The sequence below is a fragment of the Mobula birostris genome, chromosome 17 (assembly GCF_030028105.1).
Source record: "Mobula birostris isolate sMobBir1 chromosome 17, sMobBir1.hap1, whole genome shotgun sequence".
Classification (NCBI taxonomy): domain Eukaryota; kingdom Metazoa; phylum Chordata; class Chondrichthyes; order Myliobatiformes; family Myliobatidae; genus Mobula; species Mobula birostris.
In genome coordinates this window covers 54,846,040-54,869,643 of record NC_092386.1, presented here as the reverse complement: position 1 = coordinate 54,869,643, position 23,604 = coordinate 54,846,040, and the positions used below count along the sequence as shown (strand labels likewise).

The 23,604-nt window shown below is 39.0% G+C and overlaps 1 protein-coding gene across 3 annotated transcripts; it reads right to left on the bottom strand.

The window, feature by feature from the left end:
- Nucleotides 1–1,597: 1,597 nt before the first annotated feature.
- dmrt3a (doublesex and mab-3 related transcription factor 3a) lies at nucleotides 1,598–23,225 on the bottom strand. Of its 3 annotated transcripts, none has more exons than XM_072281105.1 (3): nucleotides 22,821–23,225; nucleotides 13,477–13,540; nucleotides 1,598–2,514 (listed from the first exon to the last, which is right to left on the bottom strand). In XM_072281105.1, the coding sequence occupies exons 1-3, from the start codon at nucleotides 23,223–23,225 to the stop codon at nucleotides 1,598–1,600; spliced, it is 1,386 nt and encodes a 461-aa protein (XP_072137206.1). The 3 variants fall into 3 exon arrangements, with proteins under 3 accessions (XP_072137206.1, XP_072137208.1, XP_072137209.1); XM_072281107.1 differs by having other exon boundaries at nucleotides 1,598–2,529; nucleotides 13,510–13,540; XM_072281108.1 differs by lacking the exon at nucleotides 13,477–13,540 and having other exon boundaries at nucleotides 1,598–2,550; nucleotides 22,829–23,225.
- Between the last annotated feature and the right edge of the window lie 379 nt (nucleotides 23,226–23,604).

Sequence of the window (23,604 nt, the reverse complement as noted above, 5' to 3'; positions counted from 1 at the left end):
CTTCTTTTAGTACTACAGCACAGAAACAGATCCTTCAGCCCATCTAGTTCATGCTGAATTATTACTGTGCCTTGTCCCATTGACCTGAACCTGGACCATAGCCTTGTACACTCCTCCCATTCAGGTACTTATCTAAACTTCTTTTAAATGTTGAAAGCGAACCCACATCTACCATCTAGTAGCTTATTTCACACTCTCACTACCCTCTGAGTGAAGCTTCCCCTCATGTTCCCCTTAAACATTTCACCTTTCACCCTTAACCCATGACTTCTGGTTCTCGTCTCAGCCAACCTCAGTGGAAAAAGCCTGATTGCATTTCCCATATCTATATCCCTCATAATTTTGAATATCTCCATCAAGTCTCCCTTCATTCTCCTGTGCTCCGAGAATTAAAGCCCTAGCCTATTCAGATTTTCCCTACACAGTAACTCAAGTCCGCTGTATTTTAATCACTGGTGCTGCCCATTGTTTTCTCCGTGAGAATTTGACATTTGCTAGTGTCAGCTACCTTACGTCACCTATGAAAGTTCCTTATTCTCTGCTGATCATACAATATGTCACAGTATTTGCATGGTTGATAAAATAGTTAGTTTTTCTTTAGTGAGTATTTAATATTTTGTAAATAACCACACAGACATTGAACTATTAAGCATTTATTTAGTAAGTGATTTCTTCTGAGTTCATTGCAGTCTGTGTACAGAAGCAATTACAGGTGCTGAAATGAGGAGCAGCATCTGTAGAGGCAATAGGATGGTTGACGTTTGGGTCAAGACCCTGTATGAAGACCTTGCATTCTGCGCTGGCCTTTCAGCTGAGAAAAATATTAAACGCTGCTGATCAAGAGCTTAACAATTCAGCAGTTTAATTCTGACAGTGTCGCTTCATGTGCCTGAATCTACTCTATCTCTGCAAAGCTATAAGTTTCACATTGTTTAAAGCTCTCCAAAATATAATGGATACTCATTGTGCTGAAATCAACAAGCTGATTCTGATTTGAAGCTTGAAGCTTTATTTTAGTTCAGGTTGCTCAGAAAATAATGGAGAGCAAAAGTAAGCATTTCCACGTGTTCAAATTGTGCATAACTCTAAACTCAACATTTACTGCTCTTGAGTGTAATTAGCATGATGAAGGTGGATCCATCCTTGTTATCAAAGATATTTTGTACACTCTTTTATTCTTATTGTAAACGAAGGTTATATGAGAGCAATTACTGTCCTGAAAATGTGTACCTGATTTACACCAAATGTAACAAATAAATCTATCGGACAGTGTAAATGACATTTTGTACATCATTTTCATTTATTTGCATTTAAAATTTTGGGCGTGCTATAGGTACTTGTTCAAATGCCTATCGTTTTTGTTTGCAACCATGGTCACAGCATATAACATGCATTAGAAAGTGTAGCTACCAGTTATACATATTTTTCAACTAATACATCTAAGACATATAAACTGGATAACTATGTTTTATAATCCTTTGGCTATTTCTGTTGGGGGTATTAAGTTGTGGATGGAGTGTCTGCTCCGAGTCTTCAATGTTAGATTCAAGTATTTTCCTTTTTATATTCTGTTTGGTGAGCATCAGCTACATCTCATTTAAGAGGATGAGTTCAATATTCTAGAATCTGCAGAATCCGATCTCTCATCGTAGTCCTCCTCTGCATAAATGGATTGTTTGGTCACCATCGAGCAGCCTTCATCAGCAATTGAAAGCCTGGGGTCATTGGTAGGGTGAGACGGAAGGACTGGGGACCTGCGAAAAATGCCAGCTGAAGCATTTGGGAAAGGGGTAAGGTACTGGGATCTGAGCTGGTATTGTTGCTGAAGTGTCATGGTGTTCCACAGAGCAACATCATTTGATAGAAATGGACTTGCCTGGCTTCTGCTCAAGGTGTTCCTCAGAACCAGTGGGTAACGAGGAGGTTGAGGAAATTGGTGCTGTAATGGCATGGCCAGTGGGCTTGACATGACATTGCCAGGATCATTAGAGAACCTCAAGGAATCTGGGACCCTGAAGGCTGACCCAACAGACCATTTAGAAGAGGCGATGGGATAGGACCCAAAAGCATGTTCAAAAAATGTCTGTCCATTAGATGAGAGGTTTAATACGTCAGGGGCTTCTGAAGCTCTATCAGGGCGACTAGACAGAAGAATTTCAATGGCACCAACAAGGTCACCTCCACAGCCTTTCAAAATGAGCTCAAGGACTGTAGGTTTGTGATTTGGGAAAATCTTCTTCAGCACTTCTATAGGAGGTCTATTACCTTTTAAAGAAAAAGGAACTGACACAGCTCCAGATAATCCCTCCATCAGTATTTGACTCTGATCCAGATTACATTTGGAGCTCTCAGGAAGGGTTTCCAAGCTGTTGCTGCTCTTCTCAATAGGTAACCGTTCTTCTTCGACTACTGGCATTTCGGGACTGTCGGACGTGTAGCAATTCTTGTCTTTGACCATATCTGGTGAACTTAACTGGCGTGACACTTTGTCGTTGTATGTTTCCACAGTCTCATCTCTAATCTGGTCATCTAATCGTTCATCGCTTGTATCTAAAATAAAAAAGAAAGATTAGGCCAATGATAAACAAATCATAATTATAAACATTACAGCCAACTCTGTTGTAATTATCAATAGAAGTGATTCCCTGTTAATTTCCAATAGGACTCTCTTAAGTGGCCGATCTGTGTTCTTAAGAGACAGTGATGTCTGACTACTGCAGAGAGGTTATATGCGAACAGGTTATTTTTCCCCAAAACTGTTTCTCATTTGAATTTAATAACATTTATGGGAGCTTGTTTATATGTATAACGTGTCCATATTTCAGGCACACGTAACCTGGGAAAGGCCTGTACATTTTCTATGCTCAGACTCTCACCAAGGAGCCATTAATATTCAAATCAACGTACAAGGACACACAGCACATTGTTTCAAGGTATTATTGGAGCTGTTAGACGACTGTTACTTTTATTTACCCTAATAATGTGTATAATAGAGCAAAAAAGTATTGGTTCCTTACCCTTTTGGTATTGGCAATTTACAGAAAAATCTCAACTATATCTTTATGCTATAAACTCTAAATACGTTAGTCTGGGAATGTTCAAATAGGTATTAATAATTTATGTAATAACTATGGGAAGGATGGCTTGAACTCAAAGCAACAATAGGGTTAAATTTCCATTCACCTGTTGTATGGTTGAAGGGATTCAGTTTATTAGTCAAAGTTGGAAGTAAATATTTCTTTCTTACCTACTATTTTCTATTTTTACAGTTGTATTACTTCTCTGGGTCAGAGTAAATAAAGCCAATTTTAGAACATGTTCATTAGTATTTTAGAGCCAGGGAAGTATTTATGGAGCACGCTTGCTGTTGCAACATGGGAAACAATATCTATAAGAGACTTGCTCTTTAGGTTGACAAATTGGCATGGCAGATAGTACTGCTGCCTCAAAGTTCCAGTGATCCAGATTCAATCCTGATAGTATGGAGGGTCCATTTTCTTCCTTTGACCACAGGGGTCCCCCAGACATTCTGGTTTCATCCCACTCCTAAGGACATGACAAACTCCTAACAAACTCATTCGTAAGGCCGGTGATGTTGTGGGGATGGAACTGTACTCTCTGATGGTGGTGTCTGAAAAGAGGATGCTGTCCAAGTTGCATGCCATCTTGGACAATGTCTCCCATCCACTACATAATGTACTGGTTGAGCACCTACCTTCAGACAGAGACTCATTCCACCGAGATGCAACACAGAGCGTCATAGGAAGTCATTCCTGCCTGTGGCCATCAAACTTTACAACTCCTCCCTTGGAGGATCAGACACCCTGAGCTAATAGGCTGGTCCTGGACTTACTTCCTGGCATAATTTACATATTACTATTTAACTATTTATGGTTTTATTATTATTTAATTATTTATGGTGCAACTGTAACGAAAGCCAATTTCCCCCAGGATCAATAAAGTATGACTATGACTATGACTATGCCAGTTGGAAGGTTAAATGACTTCAGAAAATTACTTCTCTTGCAGGTGAGTAGGCAGGTATGAGAGGAACAGAATAAAGGGAAATAAATGAGAGGGATAGGATTAATTTGAACACCAGAATATACTTAGTAGGCTGAATAACTTCATTGTATGCCATGAAGAAATATGGGACAAATGCCAACATAGTAATGACCAGATTTACTAAATATTAGATTTATTGGAGTAAGAATTAGCCAGAGTGTATTGAGGTTGAATTAGCGGTTGTAATATATTTGCACTTTCAAAAGGTGTTCAGCGAGCTGCAACTCTAAGGCTACTTCACAAGCTGAGAGTTGGAGGTTATACAGATGATGGACCCTCCAGCAGGAAACAGTGATTTTTAAGGTTGATGACCTGTAACTACTGGGGTGCTGTGAAATCAAAGCTGGGACCACGTTGTTTACAATGCAAATCATGGATTTAGAGGAAGGAAGCTAAATGTATAGTAGACAGATCTACAGATGATAGGGGGAAAATAAACTGTAAGGAACATAAAGTTTACAGAGAGATATTGAAAGGTTAAATAAGTTAGCAAATTAATTATAATGCACATATGTAATATCTTTCTCAGGTCAGTGTGATCAAGCTTCAGTTATCAAACTGGAACGAATTCTTAACTGTACCTTTCATAACCTCAAAGCTTTCCAGAGTATTTGAGAGTCAATCAAGGACCTTTTAAATAGCCATTACTTTGTTAATGTTAGTAGTTATTAAATGTAACTAAACAAAGTTTATAAATCAACTTTCACTTTTATATATAAAATATATAAAATGTTGTTCTGGTGCCACAACAACAACCTCTTATTCAATGTCACCAAAATCAAAGAGTTGATTATTGACTGCAGGAGAAGAAGCTGAAGGTCCATGAGCCAGTCCTTATCAGGAGAATGGAGGTGGAGAGAGTCCATAGCTTTAAAATCATTGGTGTCAATATATAGGGGGATCTGTCTTGGAGCTAGCACATAAGTGCCATCGCAAAGAGGACACAACAGCACGTTGACTTTCTCAGAAGTTTCTGTAGATTTGACATTTCACCAGAACCTTTGACAAACTTCCATAGATGCTCAGTGGAGAGTACCCTGACTGGTTGCATCGTGGCCTGGCATCAAAATGCCAATGCCCGAGAACAGAAAATGCTACAGAAAGTAAGGGACACAGCCCAGTCCAACACAAGAAACGGCCTCCCAACCGTTGATTACAGTTACATGGAGCACTGCCACGGAAAAGCTGCATCCATCATGAAAGGCCTCCATGCTGGAGGCCATGCCCTCTTCTCACTACTATCATTAGTCAGGAGGTACAGAAGCCTTAGGTCCCAGATGACCAGGTTCAACAACAGTTATTACCTTATAAACATCAGGCTCCTAAACCAGCATGGATAACTCCATCCACCTCCTCTGAACTGATTCTACAATCTGCAAACACACTTTCAAAGACTCTTTATAATTCGTGCACTCAGTAGTACTTTGATGTGCACAGTTTGACTTTTTTTGCAGAATACTGTTTGTCAGTCTTAATATGTTTTGTACAGATTTTAATAAAATTCTATCGTTTTTTAACTGTAGATGCCCGTTAGAAAATTAATCACAAGATATCATATTGTTGCATATGCCTACTTTGATAACAAATTTACTTTGAAGTTTGAGCTTGAACTCAGAAGGCAGAAAGTGTTGGTAATACTCAACAGGCCAAGCTGCATTTGTGTGTGGATTCGGTAAAGATAGGCTCAGAGCTAAAAGGAATGTGAGTGGCAAGCTCCACTCAGAAATATCCAGGCTGATACAGACCTGTCGTGCTCTGACACTTTGTTTGAGATGACTGATCCAGGAGTGTTCTGAAAGTAATGAAACTCCAATCCAGATATCTCTGTGGTTCTAACAAATCCTATGGCAGCACTCAGTCAAACCACATAAGCTTTGACAGTCAGTAATAAGTACATACATCTGTCATGTTTCATCAAATTCAATATTTTGTAGACTATTTATTGATGTCAAATAAATGCAACTTATTTTATATTTTAAAAATTCATCGATATTCCAAGCTCCTTCACTAACTGCAGCATCCAATTTAACTTTGCATGGTCCTAATATTTCTGCCTGTATTTAATGGTTGATTATTCTGAGGAGGGCAGGCAGAGAATGCTTGTTGGCTTCTGAAAGTGTAGAAGCCCCTGTGTAGCCTGTGATTTCATATCACTTGACAGTGCACCTTATGTACTCACTGGTCAAAATGGAAAGCCTTTAGTTTCACCGATCTGGTAAAATATTTTGATATTTATTTTTACTTCTTTCTTAATCAGTCTTTGACCTGTCCTCCTAATGTATCTTTCAATGCAAAGTATTGAGAGCTGATCTCCTTGGAATGTGAGATGGTCTTAGTATGAATTACTTTTGACATGTACCATACCATTATCTTAGAGTTCACAGGAAAAGAACATTCATAGCTTACACACACACAAAATGCTGGAGGAACTCAGCAGGTCAGGCAGCAGCTATGGAAAGAGTAAACAGTCAACGTTTTGGGCGGAGACCCTTCATCAGAACTAAGAAGGATGGGTGGAGATGCCCAAATTTAAAAATTGGGGGAGGGGAAAGAGGCTAGCTGGAAGGTGATAGGTGAAGCCATGTGACAAACATTTTGATTCTGATTTCCACTTCCATTCTGATGTATCGATCCATGGCCTCCTCTTATGTCAAGATGAGGCAATCCTCAGGGTGGAAGAACAACACCTTATATTCCGTCTGGGTACCCTCCAAATGATGGCATGAATATCAATTTCTCCTTCTAGTGAACAAAATTTCCCACCTCCTCCTCCTCTATTCACCACTCAGACCTTTTACCTCTTCTCACCTGCCTATTACTTTCCCCTGGGCCCCCTCCTCCTTCCCTTTCTCCTATGGTCCACTCTCCTCCCCTATCAGATTCTCTTTTCTCCGGCACCTGGCTTCACCTATCAGCTTCCAACTAGCCTCTTTCTCCCACCTCTCCTCCTCTTCTTATTCAGACATCTTCCCCCCCTTCCTTCTCCGTCCTGAAGAAGAATCTCAGCCCAAAATGTCGATTTTTTACTCTTTTCCATAGATGTTGTCTGACCTGCTGAGCTCCTCCAGCATTTTGTGTGTGTTGATTTGAATTTCCAGCATCTGCAGATTTTCTTGTGTTAGTGATTCATTCTGTACAGAGGGAAGTACCATAGTCAAAACAATAAGGATATCCATATTTGAGAATTGTGGGCTGCTTATAACATTAAAGGAGAGTGTTATTCATTTTAATACAGCACCAAAATAAGCTGCAAAGACCAGGAACTCCAGGCAACACCAGTTTCTAGCCTATCATATAAACAATCTAAAAAATAACTAAAATGTCCTTTTCAATACTATTCCCTTCACGATTGTTTCATTTAGCATTTTAGAACATTCTTATTTTTTTCTCTCTATTGCCTTGGCCAGTCCTACTCAGGAAAATGCTTGAGCACACAGAAAGATACATCAGTGATAAATTAGAAAATAAATAATATAAACATTCTAAAACCTCGCATGTATTTCACTTTCAGCTTTCTAAATAAATGTAAACCTGCTGAAAATTACATTGTTAGGGCAGGCAAAAAGCAGCAATTTGGTCTTCAAGGCCTACGACAATATTTTTGCAGCAGAGGATTTGACAGTGTGGCCTAAACAGCAAGGGAGCAAATGGATGGTGGACATTACACCCAGATTAATATCTTAAAAGTAGCCAGCAAGCAGCAGGTGGTATTGTCCAATTAAATCAGCATACAGGGTTGGCAAACTTCCAGCACATGTGCCCAAGATGGAACATGCAAAAGTTCTATCGACACACAACATGCATTGCCACCCCTCAATTCTTTAAACTCCACCTATAATAAAAAGGTACATAATGCTTATCTTTACCACCAAAAGAAGCAGCAAATGAGGTTTTGCAACCTGAGAGCAGGGAGATGCTTTCACAGCAAACGTCTCGTGCTGGCGTGTTTCAAGTTTAATAATTCCTAGAGTACGTGATGTTGAAATCCTTGCAGGACTTGTGTAAACATCAGTATTTGGATAGTGTGCAGCTGGGCCAGTTGGCATTGGCTTTGTTCTGCTTATATTTTTTTCTTTTGTCACTTGTGACTGAACACTGGATATTCAGTGACATTAATGGTAAATACTATATGTAGTTTGGCACCTCCATGAATATTTATTTTTTCACAATAAACATATTACATTAGTAAAACTATGTTATTTAAGTTCATTGATGCGAAAGCTTTAGATTTTTCAGTTTGTTCAGAATGTCAGGTACACCAGCAAAGAAAAAAAATGTCCAAATGATGGGAGAGGTAGAAAGATTTTCAGAGAGTGGTGGAGTGAAGATTCGGCATGATTAAAAGTAGTGATAAAGCATTATGCATCTTATGTTCCAAAATAGTGATGTATGTAATATATCAGGTACAATAACAATATTATTTAGAAATTATACTATTTTCCAATTGTCTTTAAAAGATTCATATTAATAATTTTTGAACATGTTTTCTAAAGTACTCCATTTGCTTCAATCTGTCTCTGTTACACTTTCATTAATAGTAAAGCAATGACTACATATCAATAAGTTGCAAGACTCATCCTTTTTCCTTTAAAAAGTCAATAATTGCTGTACTATTTCATTAATCAGTACAGAAATTTACCATAATGATCAGGGGCTCCAGCTGCTTTCCAACCATCAGAAGCTCCCCAAGTACTATGTTGAGCAACAGACACAACATGCTGCGGGAACTCAGCATCATCATTTGATGCTGCCTGATCTGCGGATTTCCTCCAGCATTATTTATTTATTGAGATACAGCGTGGAATAGGCCCTAATTTAATCCCAGCCTAATCACGGGACAATTTACAATGATCAGTTAACTTACCAACTGGTCCGTCTTTGAGATGTGAGAGGAAACCGGAGTACCCAGAAGGAACCCACACAGTCACGGGAAGAACAGGCAGCAGCGGGAATTGAACCCAGGTCACCTGTACTGTAAAGCGTTGGGCTAACCACTACACTACCGTGGCACCCTAATTTGTGTGTGTTGCTCTGGATTTGCAGCATCTGCTGAGTCTCTTGCATTTATGAAGTACTATTTTAAAGCAGTTTCTAATTTTCAACCTACTCTGGAAAGAGCATTGTGTTTACTTTTCACAGTTGAATAATGGACATTTATTAAAATCTATCTTAACATCTTGATAACCTACAGTATCTAATAGGCAGTGCCATCTGCTTGATTTGTAATGTACTTTAAACAGTCAATATACAAACTGTATTTTTGATATTTCTATAGCTTTACTATAATTACTGTAAAAACTACTTATTATAAAGGTTTAAAATAAGCTGGTATTGAAGACTTCTGTAGATGCAATACAGTGCACCAGTGCATTCGCTAACACTTTTGGCTATGAACAAAAGAACAATGATATAAAAATAGATTTAATTTTTAAGAGAAAAGAAACAAAAATGATTATTGTTTATTTATTTTTCTTATGACTACTACTACTATTTGTACTTAGTCTTTTTCCCATACGGAAATTCCTGTACTTAGTCTTTTTCCCACACAGAAATTCCTATGTTCCTCATAAAATCACTTGCATATGTCATGATTATAAAGCCTGCATTTGAATGTATAGAGTAATTATTTGTTATCAATATCCTGTCACAAGTCAGCTTTCTTCATCCACTATAGTTCAGTTTTATGCCTTTGTGTAACTCTGTTGAACTACATTATTTGATACAATTTTGTAATTTTTTTCTACCATTTATAGGACCACATTCCAATAAAATAAATCTATTATCACTTTACATTCCTAAGAGAAAACTTAACCAGATGACATAATTAAAAGAGGTAAAATTGCACCTATTAACTTGTCTTCACAAGGTTCCCTTTCTCTAAACAGCATGAAACAAGAGTGAGGCCTCCAAATACCCTGCTTTCCAATTGTATAGCCCCCCAGGTTTCACTAATTTAATAATTATTTTCAATAATTTAATGCACTTCCTCATTTAAACAAACATATCTGCAAGCATGAGTCGCAGTCTCTAGTACAATTACAGTGGATTCTGGTTAATTGGTCCTTCAGTTAATTGGGGCAGCCGTTTATTTAGGATAACGCTTAAAGAACAAAAAATCATTAAGAAAACAGCCCTTATTTATTTGGGGCACTATGCCACTCAATTGGGACAGGAGGCTGTTGCCAAACAGTTTCTGTGAATTTGTGTGGCTGTTTGACACTACACCATGCTTACAGCGAACAATTTTTAAACAGCATCAGTTGTGTGTATTTGCGTTCAAAAAGCGGTGACTTTTGTCATTGATGGTTGCTGAAAAATAAGCAGTAAGACCATTTTGAATTGTCTTGTTCACTACAGTTTCAAGCATTCAGACTTGGAGATGCCAGAGACGGCCGGGAGTGAAAATGAAATGATTTCACTACTTCAACAAGTTAAGATCTATTAAGACTTTCAAGGTATCAACAATTATCTTGAATGTTTACAATAAAAATGAAGAGCTGGAGGATGCAATCATCAAAAGCATTGTATGAAGGCAGTCCAATATCTGCACTAGGTGCCTGCGCAAATTTTGTCCATTTATGGTCAATCAAAAAAATCAACCATTTTTTAAATTCATTGCATTGCATTGTGTAGGGATGTGCTGGGGGCTGTCCACAGGTATCAACATACACCGAGAGGACACTTTATTAGATACACCTGTACACCTGCTCATTAATACAAATATTTAATCAGCAGATGATGTGGCAGCAACTCAACGCGTAAAAGCATACAGACATGGTCAAGAGGTCCAGTTGTTCAGACCAAACATCAGAATGGGGAAGAAATGTGATCTAAATGATTTTGACTGTGGAATGATTGCTCATGCCAGTTTGAGTATCTCAGAAACTACAGATCTTTTCAGATTTTCACACACAATAGTCTTTAGAGTTTACAGAGAATGGTATAAAGAACACAAAACATCCAGTGAGCGACAGTTCTGTGCGTGAAAGTGCCTTGTTAATGAGAGAGATCAGAAGAGAATGGCCAGAATGGTTCAAGCTGACAGGAAGGCAACAGTAACTCAGATTACCATGCGTTACAGTTGTGATGTGCAGAAGAATATCTCAGAACACGTCAAACTTTGAAGTGGATGGGCTACAGCAGTAGAAGATCACAAACATACACTCAGTTGCCACTTTATTCAAGGACTCTTCATCTCATGTTCTCTATATTTATTGCTTATTTATTTTATTGTTTTTTAATTTTGTTTCTTTTTGTATTTGCACAGTTTGCTGTCTTTTACACCTTGGTCATTTGTCTGTATTGCTGTCGTTCATTGATTCTATTGTGTTTCTTTGTATTTGCTGTGAATACCCGCAAGAAAATGAATCTCAGGGATGTATTTCATGACATATTTGTACTCTGATAATAAATTTACTTTGAACTTTGTACAGGAGGTACCTAATATTGTTGCCACTAAGTGTAGCAAATCCCCAACTTACTAAGCCGAACCTGTACATCTTTGAAAAATGGGATCATCCATGCAGTCACAGGGATACAACTACCTACAGACTGTAGTGGGAATCGAACCTGGGTTGTTGGCGCTGTAAACATAACACTAACTGCTGCTCTGCTGTGACTGGAGCATACAGTCTAAGATAAAGTACTGCTTTTCCAGTGCTACTTTCTCTGCTGTTGTTGACTTCAGGAGAGCACAGAGCGACCACTCTCCGCTGAACATTGACGGCTCCTCCGTTGAGATTGCTAAGAGCACCAAATTTCTTGGTGTTCACCTGGCGGAGAATCTCACCTGGTCCCTCAACGCCAGCTCCATAGCCAAGTAAGCCCAGCAGCATCTCTACTTTTTGCGAAGGCTGAGAAAAGTCCACCTCCCAAACCCCGTCCTGACCACATTCTACAGAGGTTGTATTGAGAGCATCCTGAGCAGCTGCATCACTGCCTGGTTCAGAAATTGCACCGTCTCGGATCGCAAGACCCTGCAGCAGATAATGAGGTCAGCTGAGAAGATCATCGAGGTCTCTCTTCCTGCCATTACAGAAATTTACACCACACACTGCACCCGTAAAGCCAACAGCATTGTGAAGAACCCCATGCATCCCTCATACAAACTCTTCTCCCTCCTGCCATCTGGCAAAGGGTACCGAAACATTCGGGCTCTCACGACCAGACTGTGCAACAGTTTCTTCCCCCAAGCCATCAGACTCCTTAATACTCAGCGTCTAGATGGACATCTACATCATTTATTATTATATTGTAATTTGTCCCCTACTGAGCCTATTGTCTTGTTTATTATTTATTGTACTTGCCCTGCACTGTTTTGTGCACTTTATGTAGTCCTGTGTAGGTCTGTAGTCTAGTGTAGTTTTTGTGTTGTCTTACATAGTCTAGTGTAGCCTTGTGTTGTCTCACTTAGTCTAGTGTAGTTTTGTGTTGTTTCATGTAGCACCATGGTCCTGGATGAATGTTGTTTTGTTTTTACTGTGTAATGTAGCAGCAGCTTATGGTCGAAATGACAATAAAAGGCGACTTGACTTGACTTGAACTCAAAATTTTAAAGATTGACCATATCCAGATTCAAAAATCAAGATTCAAGAATGTTTAATGTCATTTCCAGTGAAAAGGAGAATGATATAATTGTTGCTCTGGATCCAATGCATCATATAAAAAAACAAACATACAATTATCTCTCAAACACAATTCCATGATGAAGTATGATTACTTAATAGGAAAATATTTAATTACCTATAATAAAATCTCATGTGAGCCATAATTATTTTCAGCTCAATGCTACTAAAATAGAAAATAGTGATTGTGATTATTAGCTTTGTTGTGGTATTTACAGAGTTAAGTCAGGCAAAGCTTGAGAGTGTAACCTGGAAAGTTAACCAGTAGCATGGATTTCATCTTATCATAAGAACAAAAGCTAATGGGTGAAAAAGTCATTGGTTAGGTGGTCAGCAAGCTGTCTTAGTGATTGACAAAACATAGGGATTAAAATAAGAGGCAATAGGGTGTTACAAAGTGACTGAGTTAAGTCTGAGGCAATGACTAGGGAGTGAGATGGAATTAATAAACATGGAGTTTGCAGTGGGAGTGAAGACTTCTTGATATTAACTACGATAAAATTGTGACTCAACCAAGGCTTATTCGCAGATGTGCTGTTGTAAAGTAGAAACGTATGTAACATTTGTAAATAACAGAGATAACACACGTGTGAATGCTGGTCTCAGTGAATAACTGATGGAGCAGCATGTAAACGAAATAGGGGAGAGAGCCAAGAGATAAAGAATCAGAATCAGGTTTAATATCACTGGCATGTGTGGTGAAATTTGTTGACATTACTTGAGTAGTACAATGAAATATATGATAAAAAAATGAGAAAAAATTGAGTTACATTAAGTACATAAAGACATCCATTAGTCTTGCGAGACCATGGATCTGCACCTGGAAAGTCTTCACTCTCCGGGGTGCAGGTCTGGGCAAGGTTGTATGGAAAACCGGCAGTTGCCCATGCTGCAAGTCTCCCCTCTCCACGACACCGATGTTGTCCAAGGGAAGGGCATTAGGACCCATACAGCTTGGCACCAGTGTCGTCACAGAGCAATGTGTGATTAAGTGCCTTGCTCAAGGACACAACATGCTGCCTCGGCTGGGGCTCGAACTCACGACCTTCAGGTGGCTAGTCCAATGCCTTAACCACTTGGCCACGGGCCCACTCACACGGCTATTAAATAGTTAAGTTAAAATAAGTAGTGCAAAAAATCAGAAATACAGAAGTCGTGAGGTCGTGTTCGTGGGTTCAATGACCATTCAGAAATCAGAAGCTGTTCCTGAATCACCAAGAGTGTGCCTTCAGGCTTCTGCACTTCCCAATGGTAACAATGAGAGAAGGGCACGTCCTGGGTGGTGGGGGTCCTTAATGATGGATGCTGCCTTCCTAAAGCAATGCTCATTGAAGCAGCTGCTCCATTTATTTGAAGTTTCATAGAAAGTTATAAAAAAGTCTAACTACTGTTTAAATGAGTGACAGATTATGTCTTTGAATGAAATACAAAACAAATTAGAACACTGTCAATGCTACTACAGTACTATAAAACTGTGCTTTAGTTCCTAATAGTTATTGACAGAGGAATTCATCCAGTGTACACTGCTGTGTATCGGGTGTCCAGCTCTACTGAAGGGGCTTGCCATGCCTGTTCTGGGGCAGCTCACCAACCTTTGGTCCCCTCAGGAAATTCAGCTCTCACCCTAGGCTCCAAATAGTTGTTTGCATGTGGCAACTTTTACATCCTTGTACACCGCTTTAACAGGTGGGTGAAACTGGGTGAGGGTAGCCAGCTGGCCTCATATCCCAGTGAAAAAGAGACATGTCTGTCCTAGAATGTGAAGTCAGCTCCAGAGGACTGGGCAGATGAGATCAACAGTGAGATCCAAAGGCTAAGAAGGCCGTTCTGCAATACTACATGGAGAGCGAAGGGAATGATAAGGGACAGAAGAAGTCATGGTTATCCACTGCAACTGAGTTTGTGATGATTGCTCATACCACTGGACCCAGACTTCTGAGGACAAGAGATTGGAAACAGGGTGACCTTTGCGGGCTGCTCCAGCACATCTTCGGTCCGTGTTGGTTGTTGACACAAATGATGCATTTCATTGTCTGTTTCCATGTTTTGATGTGTATGTGGCAAATAAGCAAATCTTTATTTTAGCTATGTTTCTTGAGTTTTTGGTACATCATTCTCGTGCAGTTCTATAGCATCTTAATAAGCTACATAAATCTACTTTAGATGTGTAATAGAATATACTGTAAACTAATCCTCAGCTATAATTTTGATAGATTTCCTTGAGGTGCCCTTTCCACTAAATCTCACATTTCTGATTTCATCTTTCCTGATCTTCCCATCATTAATGGCACAACCTTTAACCAACTGACAATATACAGGCCGCCTGAAATGAAATAAACCACATGATTTTTTAATGGATTTTTGATGGCAATTGACCTTCAAAGTGTGACAAAACATGGCAACATTGGTTTCACCAACAGTTCAGACTAAGTAACAAGGGAAAAGCATGCTGTTTGAAGAGGTAGGGAGAGGGGAGGGGGCAAGAAATGTGTGCGTGTGTGTGTGTGTGTGTGTGTGTGTGTGTGTGTGTGTGTGAGAGAGAGAGAGAGAGAGAGTGAAAGAGAGAGTGGGGGGTGGAGAGGGGGGAGGGGGAAGGAGGGGGGGAGAGAGAAAAAGAGAGAGAGAGAGATTATCCTCGGAGGAATTGGAGCTAAAAGTGATTCCTGTAGAAGTAAGAGAAAAGTAGAGCAATATCTCATGTAAAGGTAAACAAATAACTGAGGATTTATTGCGGAAGAATTCAAATGAATGAACTTATTGAAAGGCAAATAAAAGGGACCGGATGTGAGAAAAAAAAAAGCTTGCCTTATAGGGATTTAGGAGAGTTAAGTCTTTGCAGCCTTCTTTTTGCAGGAGGTTGCAGGCAGTTTGAAAATTATTTTTTGCATGCAGCCTGAAAATAATTTTATCATTGGCAGCAGAGTTTACACTTTTGAGAAACTCCATTGAAAATATACTGGCATGTTGCAATCTAAATATTTACTTCATACTGGATAAGTTAAATGTAATTTATGTTAGAAAGGACTTTGTGCATTTTGGGATAACACTGCACAAATTGTACTTTGTCCTAAAAGCTATAAATAAAAAAAATTGATAATAACATATGATGGCCATTAACACAGTGATTGGGTGATGGGATTTTGATAATTCACTTCCTTGTTTAAAAAAAGTGGCAATAAATGTGGAAATTTTCTTAACCAATTTTATGAAACTTAGAATCTACAATTAGAAACTAACATCCAAACAAGGAATTCTACCAGGTTAGCATTTGTCAGTCAATTAGTTAAATTACCAGAATTTAATAAACTGTCCTTTCAATATAAATAAATATTGGTTCACAGAGACAGAGTTTTCTGTCCTAATGTTTTTTTGATATTACACCTCATAACCCAAAACAGAATAACAATCTGTTAACTAGAGTAGTCACATTGCAAAAGACAGAAACATGAGGGGCACTTTTGTTTAGATAGGTGTATACCCAAGCATCAGTTTAAAATGTGGACAAACTATAGTTAACTTAATCAGTGAGTCAAAATGGGAATGCAATACTTTGGATTATAACAAATGATCCAGTCATTTATTAGTTGGCTGAAAAGGAATCCTTTGGTTTTAGTTAATTGATACTCCTGAGAAATTATAATACCCAGATTTACATGTTTAACCCAGATATCAAGGTAGCTCTCTGAAAGTCTTTTAAACTATGAGATGAAATTCTTGAGTATGACATTGGCTGAATTTTTAGTAAGAGTCTATTTTCAAGCAGATGGTGGGCCTTTCTGTACCAATAAAAAAGACTTTCATGTAGAAACAGTTTGCTCATTTCTACATTCTGTAAGCTGATGAAAATGGTGTAAAAAAATGTCTTATGTTATAATCAGAGCAATGTTTTCTCATCTTCATTTCTCCCTTTTAAAGGAATAATCTGTTTGCCTGTCTGGAAGCCACTGAAGATGAGATCAGCCCCTCACATGTTTTAATTCTATGCAATACAACTGGATTTGTTTACAAATATGAGTTATATTTTCACAGAATATTTAACACGTTTTACATTGCTTGATTTCATCGTTACGAGTGGTTTATATATTGATACTTATGTAAGTAATCTTTTCTTTTTAAAAAAAAAATTCACGTTTGATTGGAATGTTAGTTATTCCGTCTTATTCCAATTCTGTAATAATAATAACCTCTGTTCGGTTTCGAAACTGAATACAGCTTTTGAACAAAATAACCAATGGACCCTTAACCATTTCGAGATAAACTTACGATCTACAGCCGAACCACAAATTAAATGAGCCACTATGGGATGTCTGAAATTGCACCAGTAAACGCGGGATTTGTCGCGTTTGGTTCACTTTGCCCTTCCCTCAGTTCTGTTTGACAAGTGAACAAGTGAGAAACTAATTGTGTTCAGTATAATAAATGTGTTAAATATGAGCGATGCCTGGATGTTTTAAACTAAATTAATATAGCAATCGGTAAAACTTCCAATACCCAAAGATTGTTTGAAAAAAATATATTTTTTAAAAAATCGTGCCGAAAATTCCCCGACTGGGATTTACTTGGCGATCGCGCTTTGATACCAGAAACACACTGCCAGGTTAAATTTTACAATAAAATAGTGGTAAGATGAGTGATGTTTGGGTTTGGGAGGAGACTGTCGGATAAAATTAGAGAGAGGTTTTGTGATATTCGAGAGATGAAGGTGTAAGGATGTGAAGTTAATTGGGCAGTTTTAAACATTAAAAAACAAGCCTATTAAATCTGGATAAAGGTGGGCTGGGTCACTCCCCGTATCCTTGACTTTTAGAGAAAGCAACATTTATGAAATAGTGCGGAAGCTCCAGGCCTTGTGATTGATAAGGAGTTGGTCCGGGTTCGCTCTCTCTCTCTCTTTGTAAAGCCGTTCAGAAAATGCTGACTACTTGGCAAATCCCACTACATCAATGCAGATATAATTGTATTCCACACAACTCGCCTGTTGCTTGGTAACATTTTCAGGTTTGTTTGACCTTCTTTGAAGAAGTCATTGTTATCCTATTTCGATTGAATCTGGTCCTATTTGATTGCGGTAATTTGTTAAGAGTTTTGCAATATAGAGCGATTATTAATCATCCGCTCAAATCCAATACAGAGCCATACGTTTCATTTGTTCTCCAGCTAAGGTGCTGAAGTCTGCCCGTTGTAATCGGGCCAGTGTTTCATTTTTAAATTAAGTGCTTTTTGGAACAATCAATAAATCCCTCACCTCCACAGACGTCCCAAAACCATAATAAATTTTCACAACTGTTTGTGCGCCTATAAATCAAATTACTTATAAATTATAATCCCGTTGCAACATTCCAACGTAGATTCGAAGAGACTTTCACAACTTAAATTGTGTTATTATAAATCTCTCTCCCTCCCGGATACTTGGGACAAAATTTGACAAAGAATCGCCATTTACGTGTATCTTCTTTTGCAATTGTCTTGAGAACACAAATTTGGGGGATAATGTTTAATCTTGATAACGTTAATATAAATATTATGATTTTAATATATATTCTCTCAGCTGTGTCCAGATTAACATAAACTATAAAATGCGTGAATTGTAAAATCTTTAATCTGATAGAATTTAAATGTATTTTCGTAGAAAAAAAAGCATATGGTCCTGAACAACGAACATTAATGGAATTTAAAGCAAAGCCTCTCGGTTCCGAAGTTCCATCGATTTAATTATAGCTGAGACATACAAATATGAGGCATTGACTAAAGATTCTGCAAGTGTCCGATCGCTATCTCGTGCTGCTGGAGAGAGAGGAAAAAACCGCGCTGCTATAACCCCGTAGCCTCACCTGGCTAATATTTCTAAAATACGAAACACCTGACTGAATGGTGTTTATTTTATTTCAGGTTGGCTAAACAAAACATCCTTATTCATCAGCCAACAGACTACAAATAAACGTCTCCACTCACATTTTATTCAATCCCAATTTGCCGCAGAATGGCTATTTATTTTAAATGATCGGAAATTGAAATGTTTATAAATATATTATGTCCACCCCTGTTCGTAACAGAAGCAACGATCACTTGCTGCACACGGCAGTGGAAATGAATATTATCTATGAACTTCTGCAGTATTGGCGTCGACTATTTACTATTTGGTGGTTTAGTGTTCAAATCATCAGTCCAGTCCAGCTTTGGGTCTACGTAGATTCAAAGAGCAGAGGTAAATTCATTAAATGAAGTTATATCTTAAATATTTAAGAACATAATCAAACTATTGCAAAAACAATAATTTAATGAAATTATTCCAATCGGATACGGTCTCACCAGTCGAAAAGCAAACTCCCTCTATATGCAGATTAAACCGGTAAATAAACAACTCATAAAAAGTTCTATTCTAATTTTAGAAGTATCTTTGTTTTTCTTGGGTAATTGAAAATTACTAATAAAATATCTGGGTGAATATGTTCGATTACATAATAATTTACGATAAAGTTGAATGCAAGAATCTAAGAATCTAACCTTTGATTCGTCTAGGAAAGTTTCGGGTTTGATTGTCAATCTTCGCATGGTGAATAGATTGTAACATTTACCTGAGAAGTTCCTGAACAATCAACATCGGAACTGAACGGTGAAAAGACTAGCACTTGCGGACAAACGTGAAATCAACAAGCAGCAGACTTGCTGGAAGCAAGAAGCTTGTCTCATATCCAAATAAACCGATAGAGTCATGCAATATTCTGTTCTTTTTAATGTAAGCTTTCCCTGTGAATTATCATTCATTGATCGGAGAAAAGGATTATAATTCATTACTACAATATGTTATCTTTAGTCTTTTCATTAAGGTATTGAATGGTACATATTGCTAGATGTTGAAGGCATTGTGGGAGCAGGCCCAAACGCTAGCGCCATTTAAAATAAATACCTTATAGATAGAAGAATTTTATAGCAAATTAAAGACTTTCAATGTGTAGTAACTGTTGAAATGTAGGGATTGCGGTAGTCGGTCTCCACATAAAATCTTATAAACAGCAATGCGATAGTGACCCCAAAATCCGTCTAAGTGTAATATAAATATTTACCTGGACACCTGGGAGAACAAAAACAAAAACAACAGCTGCTGGAAGTCTGAAATAAAAGCGAAAAAAAAGGGCTGCCTGATCTGTTGAGATTTCCCGGCATTTTCTTTTTTACCTGATAGAAACCCCACGTCTTCTAACCTTCACCAGAAATGGGGTTGCTTTTTAATAACAAACGCCCAGTAATGTATTACTGTCTGTGTACTGTTCCGAAATCCTGGCCTAAATTTTGAGCTTAGTGCTCCAGAATGGGACCCGACGCAAAGTATCTTTGATGATATTTCCACATAGATTCACTTTTCCCTGTCGATCGCTGAATAATGTTTCACAACAGTATTGCCAGACAACAGAGGCAAAACAAAATGTTAATTGGAATTGTTCTAATTGTTTAATCTTAATTTGAAACTCATAAACAAACCTCTTCGTTTTTAACCATGACGCTTGGACATTATCGTTAAGTATAATTTAGTACAGATGCAACAATCTGAACACTGAGCAGTTCCCATACAACCTCCCCCGCCCCGGTTGGAGTTAATTTCTGAGTGAATGGATAACATGTGGAGAAAAAAAAGGTCCCAAAATCCAACCATAGTTCTGTAAGTTTTGCGGAGAGGTTAATCTTCGTACTAACGTCATAATCATACACAGTTAACATGTGTAGCAACTGGTACCGCAGTTTCTGCGTACTTCACGCTGAGTGCTGTTTTTAAAGAAATTACTAGCTCACAGTCCGCATCAGCTCTAAGCGGTTCCGTGTAGTCTCATCTCATGCTTACGTCACTCCACGACCTGCTCTGACATTCAAACATCGGCGATGTAACCATAGACGGATTTCAAATGCTACTAGAAGCTCTTTTTTTAGTTATAGTTTCGGGCTAGATGACTGGAATAGTTGGACCTGACCCGAACGCGCGTTTAAAATCCGATGTCCTCTAAAGGAATGCGGTCATGGAAACCGAGTACAACTTGCACTGAACGCGAGACACATGATTCAGCTGGGACCCTGGCCATTCTTGGTGTTTACAGCGTACGCAGGTCTTTCCGCTGGGAAACAGCAGGTCACCCGAGTCTTGGACATTTTTCTACACATATATTCCATTTAAGAAAATAATCATCTTCGTAAATCGTTAAATTATTCAACTGTTAAAGGTAAAATGAAATGCAAATAAGTGGCCTATACTGAAGGGGCGTTTTTAAAGGCCGTAAATCAATTTTTAAAAAAACTAATTATATAGGCCGTTGCACAGATTTTTGTATCCCTTTTGTAAAAGAACGGATTCTGGTGAAAGTGCCACGATTCTTTGGGCTATGTAAAGTTTACCCATTGGTAGGACGATTACGATCAGAAATGTACTTAATCTTCAGCCAAAACTCGCCGCTAAAAATCGGTTGGAATATTGATAAAGTCGTTCACCTTTACGAAATAATCACTGTTATCGAACTATCAGAATCTAATTCTGCTCATATGTCTTATGATCTAAACATATTTCATTTACATCGAATCTGTAATTAATGCTTTTAACGAAACACTTTGGTGGGATTTTGTCCTTTTTTTTAGCGTGTATAAGATATTTTCCTTGATGGGCAAATTTGTACAAATGATTCACCAACGCACACTGAGATAAATGATGTTACTGTCGAAATTTTCGCCGATATTGCGTATTCCTGGAGACCGGGGCACAACAATCCTAGTGAAATTATACGGGGCAGGGGTTCACACAACACCAGAATTAACGGGATATTGTTGGCAAAGATTGATTCTGTAGATTGAATCATCTTTAGAAGAATATTTAATCGGAATAACACACGGATGAAATGTACAAAACAGTTTTATAGGAAACGGGCAGCTTATTCCCCAACAGAAGTATCAATGTTATTTCAGTAGTTATAACAGTGTAAAAATATAAGAAATTTTATTTTCTAAAATAATAATAATAATGTCCAAGTACCCAAATTTGCCTGACGGTATCTTGTGAACAGTGTATATGGGAATAAGAGGACTACAGCTACAGGCAATCTGCTGTTGGAACTCATTAGGTGCGGGATTAAGAACAACTGTATCCATGGAAAGAGAAATAGTTAATGTTTTAGTCACCCCCCCCCACCCCCACCCAACGACCAAAGCAGTAGTTTTGTGTCAACGTGCACAGATGCTGTCTGACCTGCCAAGTATTTCCAGCATTTCATCTTATGGATGCTGGAAATATTCGTGCTGAAATAACAGCGTTCCAAGTAGTCTTTCTTCTACTAACTGTAAAAAGGAAACAAACGGGCTGACAATGTGAAGAAGCCGGTGGATTTTTAACAAGAATGTTCGATGTTCAGCAGTTTCCTTTCATGTCTCGGAGATTTCATTCAGGTGTATATGAGTAAAAACCTTGGACTAAAGCCCTGATGTTACTTTGTACATAAACTAACGAACGATTACTGCATTTCGGGTTTGTAATCATATAAGGGTAATGCTGAACATTAAAATTTAGCTCTTCCAGATTACGGCAACGTCTATCATAAATTAGTGCAGAATATATAAGTTTTGACCATGACAAATCATTTTGTAATATTAGGTAAATAGGTAAATTTCTTTATACGTGCAGAATTCCTACTTCAGGTTTCAGAGTCACGCCATAAAATAGAAATCGCAAAGCAACGAGAGGAAAGTTTTGTTTCCAGCCCAACTTTCTATCTACTGTGTGTTCCCTATTTAAAAACGTACTGTCGCTATGTAGCTAGGAGAGAGCGACGTCTCTCGTCATTTTAAGGTTTGCCTTAATTCGTATAAGCAAGTCCACCCATCAGAAGAGCTAATTAAACCATATTTTATTACGGGACCAGTAAACTCTCTCCCACTCCTGGTATGGTCTCTGTGCGAGTTGCTAAAGTTAAGCCCGTTACTAGTCACACATCCAAGCCCACAACACCCCAAGGGGCGTCCGTAATCACCTCGGCAAGTCATTCTAATATTACGGTTCGTTCTGCGGCTGAATTGAGTCGATGTCAAAAGTTGACAAAAGTAAAAGAAATAATATTTTAAATGGATTTTAAAGTGGCGTTGATTTCAATCGGAGTCAGCCCGCTTACCGGCCCTGGGCTCCGGGAGGCTGTGGGGTTGCTCGGGATCCCAGCGCAGCGCGCTCTCGGTGCTCTTGGCTTGAGTGTGCCGGGGCTCGGCAGCCCCAGGAGCCCCAGCCATGCCCTGCACGGCTCGGATGCTGTCCGGAATGAGGCTGCCGATGCATTCGTTGGCCTGCTGTCGCCGGAGAGCCACCTGCGCCGCCATCACCCGCTGCCTCTCGATGATCAAGATGCATTTCTCGCAGGTACAGTCCTTGAAGCGGCAGTAGCGCTTGTGTCCCTTCAGCCAGGATAGGACGCCGTGGTTCCGGCAGCGGGCGCACTTAGGGGTCCTCTGCAGAGGGGGCCGGGGCTGGGACACGGGGCCAGCCATGTACATGTAGGGAGATCCGTAGGTATTCATCTCTCATGGGCCAGAGCCCAGCGATGCTCCACAGCAGGTGCCCTAGGAAGGAAAAGCGTTTTCCTGCAGCCTGCTGGTTGCTTCTGTGTAGCTCCCAGCCTGGGGAGACGTGAAAGATCAGCCCTTCATGCACATGCACTGGTATCAGGAGCTGTTGGCTGTAGGCTGTCTTTGTCAGATAACTTGGAGCAGAAGCAGCGATCGGGTTTGAATCGATGTTGTTGCAACGACATCCGACCCCCGAGAGTTTAGAACAGATTCTGGCACGGCGAAGAGTCTCTGGCACCGAGCGCAGCGACAGCCCTGGAACCGCTGCGGTTCAACCCAAGCTCACCATTCCCACGGTGTGAGAGTACAGCAGGGCGCCGACTCTTCAGTT

Bases quoted from the DNA above. Each gene is read 5' to 3' on its own strand.
- dmrt3a (XM_072281105.1), bottom strand. From the start codon at position 23,225: ATGAATACCTACGGATCTCCCTACATGTACATGGCTGGCCCCGTGTCC. The intron at 13,541-22,820 runs GCTGACTCCGAT...AACCTTGCCCAG, and splicing joins AGCCCAGGGCCGGTAAGCGG to ACCTGCACCCCGGAGAGTGA. The intron at 2,515-13,476 runs GTCTTTATGTAC...ACCAGATTAGAG, and splicing joins GTCTCGCAAGACTAATGGAT to ATGAGACTGTGGAAACATAC.